Raw genomic sequence first — 7,500 nt, 5'->3', positions numbered from 1 at the left:
ACTACATGTCCCCTACAGTTCCCCTACAGGTCCTTTAAATGTCTCCTACATGTCCCATAAATTCTCACTACATGTCCCCTACATGCTCACTACATGTCCCCTACATGCTCACTACATGTCCCCTACATGTCTCCTACAGGTCTCCTACATGTCTGCTACATGTCTCCTACAGGTTCAGGTTTTGGGTACCTGGGTGGAGTGCTGCAGGATGGCCAGCAGGCGTTCCTGGATGCGTCGGATCAGTTCCAGTCCGGTGTTGAGGTGTTCAGGTTTCAGCAGACGAACACACGAGGCCAGGTCCGTGCACTGCAGCAGCGTCTCCTCTGGGGACACACAACGGCAGAATGTAACCAAGTACATGTACTCCGGTACCAGATGTTGAGGTACTTTTACTTTACTTCAGTCTTTTCATGTCACTTTCTACTTTGCTACATTTTAGAGAAAAATATTGAGAGTGTGTGTGTGTGTGTCTGGATGCGTGTCTGTGTGTGTGTGTGTGTGTGAGTCTGTGTGTGTTTGTGTGTGTGTCTGTGAGACTGTGTCTGTGTGTGTGTCTGGGTGTGTGTCTGGGTGTGTATCTGTGTGTGTGAGTCTGTGTGTGAGACTGTGTGTGTGTGTCTGTGTCTGTGAGACTGTGTCTGGGTGTGTATCTGTGTGTGTGTGTATGTGTGTGTGAGAGAGTCTGTGTGTGAGTCTGTGTGTGAGGCTGTGTGTGTGTGTGTGTGTGTGTCTGTGAGACTGTGTCTGTGTGTGTGTCTGGGTGTGTATCTGTGTGTGTGTGTGTGTGTGAGAGAGTCTGTGTGTGAGTCTGTGTGTGAGGCTGTGTGTGTGTGTGTGTGTGTGTGTGTCTGTGAGACTGTGTCTGGGTGTGTATCTGTGTGTGTGTGTGTGTGTGTGTGTGTGAGAGAGTCTGTGTGTGAGGCTGTGTGTGTGTCTGGGTGTGTCTGGGTGTGTATCTGTGTGTGTGAGTCTGTGTGTGAGACTGTGTGTGTGTGTGTGTGTCTGGATGCGTGTCTGTGTGTGTGTGAGACTGTATGTGTGTGTGTGTGTGTGTGTGTCTGTGTCTGTGAGACTGTGTGTGTGTGTGTGTGTGTGTGCGATACTGTGTGTGTGAGGCTGTGACTGTGTGTGTGTGTGTGTGTGGGTGTGTATCTGTGTGTGTGTGTGTGTGTGTGTGAGAGAGTCTGTGTGTGAGTCTGTGTGTGAGTCTGTGTGTGAGTCTGTGTGTGTGTGTGTGTCTGTGAGACTGTGTCTGCGTGTGTATCTGTGTGTGTGAGTCTGTGTGTGAGACTGTGTGTGTGTGTGTGTGTGTGTGTGAGGCTGTGACTGTGTGTGTGTCTGGGTGTGTATCTGTGTGTGTGAGACTGTGTGTGTGTGTGTGTGTGTGAGGCTGTGACTGTGTGTGTGTCTGGGTGTGTGAGTCTGTGTGTGTGTGTCTGTGTGTGTGTGAGAGAGTCTGTGTGTGTGTGTGTGTGTGTGTGTGTGTGTGTGTGTGAGGCTGTGGCTGTGTGTGTGTGTGTGTGTGTGTGTGTGTGTGTGTGTGTGAGAGTCTGTGTCTGTGTGTGTGTGTGTGTGTGTGTGTGTGAGTGTGTGTGTGTGTGTGTGTGTGTGAGGTGTGTGTGTGTGTGTGTGTGTGTGTGTGTGTGTGTGTGTGTGTGTGTGTGTGTGTGTGTGTGTGTGTGTGTGTGTGTGTGTGTGTGTGTGTGTGTGTGTGTGTGTGTGTGTGTGTGTGTGTGTGTGTGTGTGTGTGTGTGTGTGTGTGTGTGTGTGTGTGTGTGTGTGTGTGGCTGTGTGTGTGTGTGGCTGTGTGTGTGTGTGTGTGTGTGTGTGTGTGTGTGTCTGAGTCTGTGTGTGTGTGTGTGTGTGTGTGTGTGTGTGTGAGGCTGTGTGTGTGTGTGTGTGTGTGTGTGTGTGTGTGTGTGTGTGTGTGTAGACTGTCGGTACACGATCCGTTCTACACATGCGCAAAATGTTCGCGCATATGTATGTTGTACGAGGATTTACGACGCTGCACGATCTGTTCCACGCTTCCGGTCGACAGCCAAGCTAACGTTAGTTTAGCTAACAGCTAATTGGGCTAACCGCTAGCTGAGACAGCGTGTAATAACTTTAAAAGACCCTCAAAATAAAACCTGCAAATAAAGCTTAACATATATAACAGCTGTTAGGTCAGCCTTACTTTACTTGTGATCATTTAAAATACAATCACTCTAGGGCTGCAACAACGAATCGATAAAATCAATAAAATTTGATTACTAAAAAAGTTTGCAACGAATTTAATTATCGATTCGTTGTGTCGCGCAACTATTAGGCCACCTAGTCTCGGAGATAAAAAATAAATTGAGTTGAGCGCAGAGAGGAGCGAAAGAAAAGAAAAAAGAGCAGAACGGGGGTAGAGGAAGTACGGAGAGAGACTGGAGAGACCCGTAACGTTGTTCTGAAACACTCGGCGGAGGCAGAGAAATCAGTACGACCCGAGTCATCCGAGGTGTGGGAGCATTTCACACTAAATCAATCAGAAACACGACACGGCATGGCACGGGCGCACCACGGTGATGAGTCAGCACCTAAAACGTAAACATGTTGGAGTCCTTGATGAGGAGGACGGGAGTTCAACAGCAGGGTAAAGTCACTACACTATCCTCCTTCTGTTCCGGTCTGAAGGGAGGAACGTACCGTCCCTCCAGGAGCTCTTCTGGTGCTGCTGTTTACTCGTTATCCAGCTGACTAGCATGACGAGCTAGCGTTAGCTCGGTAATAACAGTAATAAAGCAGGGGGGGTATACTTTACAAGACTAAAGACACGGTTTTATTCACTCGCCTTTTTTGGCCCATTCATTTTTCAATCTGTTGTCATGTATATATTATGAGCTTTGTCCCATATCAGTTATTGTTGACAAATATAATAGTGTGTGGTGTATAAACGAACTTAACTTGCACTTACTACAATGATGGTAATAATTTAATGAATAAGTGTGTGTGTGTGTGTGTCTTTGCGTGTCAGTCTGTGTGTATCTGTATCTGCTATTTGGGTTACTTACCTTTACACAATTATTAACTAAAACAACAAGTATGCATGTATTGAGTTGATGTAAATTAATGCTTTTTTTCAAATCCGATTCATCGATTAATTGAAAAAATAATCGACAGATTAATCGATTATTAAAATAATCGTTAGTTGCAGCCCTAAATCACTCAACACTTGTCTTTATTGTTATTACTGTAAAGTCTTAATGTAGCTGTAGCCCGCTTCTCCCATTAAGTTTGACTTAACGTCATTTAAACTGAATCTAGCTGTCAGCTAGCGGTTAGCCGAATTAGCTGTTAGCTAAACTAACGTATTTTCCCGATGGAGGCTAGCTATAGGCTAGCGTGGAGGTCGTACTATGGGTCGTATCCTCCAGTATTATCAGTTATCTTGCGCATGCGCAGAACGGATCGTGTACCGACATAGACCATTAAATACACAACTGTTTGGATCCTTTAAACTTTCTGCTATGTTTTAATACTTTTTCTTTTCCTGATGATACTTACACACTTAACAGAGTATTTATACAGTGTGGTATTACCAGAGATGGGAAGTAACGAAGTACAAATACTTCGTTACTGTACATAAGTAGACTTTTCAGATATTTTTACTTTACTATTTATTTTTGTGGCGACTTTTTACTTTTACTCCTTACATTTTAACACGAATATCGGTACTTTCTACTCCTTACATTTATAGAAAATGTGCTCGTTCCTTTAGTTTTGTCCAACAGCTCGTCTATCAGGAGTGATTGTGAGTGCATGTCGGAAAATAGAGCAGACACGCGCCTCACACCGCGAGCCACACGGAGAAACAAATGAGAGAAAAGAAAAAGACCCAATCTGTCCGGAGGATAATCAGTTAGATGGTGTGTGTGCGTTGAGAACTGTAAGTCGTTTAACTTCTGTTGTCAGTTAATGTAAGCCTGTTGTTGTATTGGTCTATATTTATTGCAAACTTAAAGTAAGTTAGCTAGTGATTTAGTTGTTTGTGTTGTTAACCTGTTAGCTAGGTTGCACGTTGCTTGATCTGATTAAAGCATCAAAAGAGAGAAGTTGTCTCCGTCCGTGTTTTAACAGACACACCTGGGGGGGCGAAGTTGGAAACCAGAATCAGCTTTAAATCCAGTCCTAATCTAGTCCTCGTTAACAAGTTTCAAATCATTTCACTGGAGTTACCGTTATTATTTTTCGTGTCATCAATACCGAATTCAATCTAATTGATAATATACTTGACGCACCGCTACAAGACGACTCAACGGCATTCATTTTTCGGCAAATCCTTGCAGCATGATGGTGGTACCGTTAGCACTAGTAGTATGGATGGAGACATGAGAGATCCCAGAGATTCAGCAGACAGGCAGCAAGACATTCCCAATCATCCTTGGCCTTATCTCAGAGAGATGTTTAGACATCAAGAAGGACTCCTGGCCAATGGGCTGCGTAGCTCTTAAAGTATGGGAAACTTCTTCATTAATGTCTGTTTAGTAATTCATATTTAATCCTTTATTTTCTTTCCAGAAGCCATATTTGAGCACACACACACACACACATACATGTAGATTCCTATTAATGTTAAGGGGAAGATTAAAAAAGAGAAACTGGATCTGTGAATTCATCATCAGGATCTTATTAACGTGGAGTCCCAGTCTCTGTCACAATAATCATATATGGGATGTTTTAGGCCTTGGCAGACATCCATTTAAAATGTAGGCAATGGCATATATATATAAAGAGCCTTTTTTCCATGTCCACTGAAGTTTCTCATCTTGCACTCTAGTAACATTTGTGTGGTCCAGGCAGCTTTGCATAAAAAAATGGTATTCATTCGCAAGGCTACTTTTACTTTTATACTATACCTGTACTTTGTTACTTTTACTTGAGTAAAGAAGTTAAATCAGTACTTCTACTTTTACCGGAGTATTTTTTAACACAAGTATCTGTACTTCTACTTGAGTACGAGAAGTGAGTACTTTTGCCATCTCTGGGTATTACTACTTTTACTGCAGTAATCTGGATACTTTAGGGAGTCTCACCCAGCAGGATCTGCAGAGCGTTGGTGTGCAGGTCCAGAGCCTCCGTCTGCTGCTCCATCACGTCCATCTTCTCCGTCTCCTGGTTGTAGTAGCTGTAGACGCACGAGTAGGCCAGCACCTGCAGACAGAAGAGCAGGGCACACAAACAGATTTACACCTGCAGACAGAAGAGCAGGGCACACAAACAGATTTACACCTGCAGACAGAAGAGCAGGGCACACAAACAGATTTACACCTGCAGACAGAAGAGCAGGGCACACAAACAGATTTACACCTGCAGACAGAAGAGCAGGGCACACAAACAGATTTACACCTGCAGACAGAAGAGCAGGGCACACAAACAGATTTACACCTGCAGACAGAGAGCAGGGCACACAAACAGATTTACACCTGCAGACAGAGAGCAGGGCACACAAACAGATTTACACCTGCAGACAGAAGAGCAGGGCACACAAACAGATTTACACCTGCAGACAGAAGAGCAGGGCACACAAACAGATTTACACCTGCAGACAGAGAGCAGGGCACACAAACAGATTTACACCTGCAGACAGAAGAGCAGGGCACACAAACAGATTTACACCTGCAGACAAAGAGTGTGTGTGTGTGTGTGTGTGTGCGTCTGTGCGTGCGTCTGTGTGTGTGTGTTGACGCTTCTGTGTGTGTGCATGTTTGTGTCTCTCTGTGTGTGTGTGTGTCTCTGTGTGTGTGTGTCTATGTGTCTCTGTGTGTGTGTGTCTGTGTATCTGTGTGTGTACATGTGTTTATGTGCGTGCGTGTGTGTGTGCTTGTATCTGTGTATGTGTGCGTATCTCTGTGTGTGTGTGTGTGTGTGTGTGTATATATGTGTGTGTGTGTGTGTGTGTGTGTGTGTATCTCTGTGTGTGTGTCTGTGTGTGTCTATCTCTGTGTGTGTGCGTGTGTATCTCTGTGTGTGTGTGCGTGTCTCTCTGTGTGTGTGTGTGATGTGTGCGTCTCTTTCTCTCTGTGTGTGTGTGTGTGTCTCTCTCTGTGTGTGTGTGTGTGTGTGTGTGTCTCTCTCTCTCTCTCTCTGTGTGTGTGTGTGTGTGTCTCTCTCTCTCTCTGTGTGTGTGTGTGTGTGTGTGTGTGTGTGTGTGTGTCTCTCTCTCTCTCTGTGTGTGTGTGTGTGTGTGTGTGTGTGTGTGTGTGTGTGTCTCTCTCTCTGTGTGTGTGTGTGTCTCTCTCTGTGTCTGTGTGTGTGTGTGTGTGTGTGTGTGTGTGTGTGTGTGTGTGTGTGTGTGTGTGTGTGTGTGTCTCTCTCTCTCTCTCTCTGTGTGTGTGTGTGTGTCTGTGTGTGTGTGTGTGTGTGTGTGTGTCTCTGTGTGTGTGTGTGTGTGTGTGTGTGTGTGTGTGTGTCTCTCTCTCTCTCTCTCTGTGTGTGTGTGTGTGCGTGCATGTGATCCATAACGCGGATCACAGTCTGATGATGATGATGATGATGATGATGATGATGATGATGATGATGATGGCGATGATGTCGTTACCTTGCGCCCCTGAGCCAGGACCTTACAGGCGTCGATGACGAAGGTCAGACTCTTCATCTGCAGAGCCTCGTTGATGGAAGCCACTTTGTTCTCCAGGTTGATGGCGAAGTCCTGCAACGCAAACAGACTCGCCGAGTCACATGACGTACACGTCCAGTTAAATCAACTTCCTGTTTACGTCTGCCGACTATAACGAGCTAAAAAACCCTCAAATACACAGGACAAGTTAGCACTCCAGGCTTCAAAATAAAAGTCCTCCAGAAAATTAAAAGTTAAAGTCCTCCAACTTTGAGTTAGTCGTTTGGCAGCTTCACAATAAAAGCTTCTGTCTGTTTCAAAATAAAAGCCTCTGTTTCAAAATAATAGCTTACATCCGTTTCAAAATTAAAGCTTGTCTCTTTCACAATAAAAGCTTCTGTCTGTTTTACAGTAAAAGCTTCTGTCTGTTTCAAAATAAAAGCCTCTGTCTGTTTCAAAATAAAAGCTTATGTCTATTTCAAAATTAAAGCTTCTGTCTCTTTCACAATAAAAGCTTCTGTCTGTTTTACAGTAAAAGCTTCTGTCTGTTTCAAAATAAAAGCTTCTGTCTGTTTCACAATAAAAGCTTCTGTCTGTTTCAAAATAAAAGCCTCTGTCTGTTTCAAAATAAAAGCTTCTGTCTGATTCAAAATAAAAGCCTCTCTTTCACAATACAAGCCTGTCTGTTTCACAATAAAAGCATGTCTGTTTCAAAATAAAAGCTACAGTCTTTCACAATAAAAGCTTCTGTCTGTATCACAGTAAAAGCTTCTGTCTGTTTCAAAATAAAAGCTTCTGTCTGTTTTACAGTAAAAGCTTCTGTCTGTTTCAAAATAAAAGCTTCTGGTCTGTTTCAAAATAAAAGCTTCTGTCTGTTTCAAAATAAAAGCTTCTGTCTGTTTCACAATAAAAGC

The 7,500-nt window shown here is 43.9% G+C and overlaps 2 protein-coding genes across 2 annotated transcripts in view; both read right to left on the bottom strand.

The window, feature by feature from the left end:
• LOC114571635 (nuclear factor 7, brain-like) overlaps positions 1 to 7,500 on the bottom strand; it is a 430,007-nt gene that overhangs the window by 159,847 nt on the left and 262,660 nt on the right. The gene's annotated exons all lie outside the window — the stretch shown is intronic.
• Positions 1 to 7,500, bottom strand: part of cul9 (cullin 9) — a 128,254-nt gene that overhangs the window by 4,304 nt on the left and 116,450 nt on the right. Inside the window, 3 exon segments of the mRNA XM_028602690.1 lie at positions 190 to 323; positions 5,064 to 5,181; positions 6,569 to 6,679. Of these exon segments, the coding sequence (XP_028458491.1) occupies positions 190 to 323; positions 5,064 to 5,181; positions 6,569 to 6,679 (363 nt within the window).

The sequence above is a fragment of the Perca flavescens genome, chromosome 17 (assembly GCF_004354835.1).
Source record: "Perca flavescens isolate YP-PL-M2 chromosome 17, PFLA_1.0, whole genome shotgun sequence".
NCBI classification, from domain to species: domain Eukaryota; kingdom Metazoa; phylum Chordata; class Actinopteri; order Perciformes; family Percidae; genus Perca; species Perca flavescens.
This window is presented reverse-complemented; position numbering and strand designations above follow the sequence as displayed.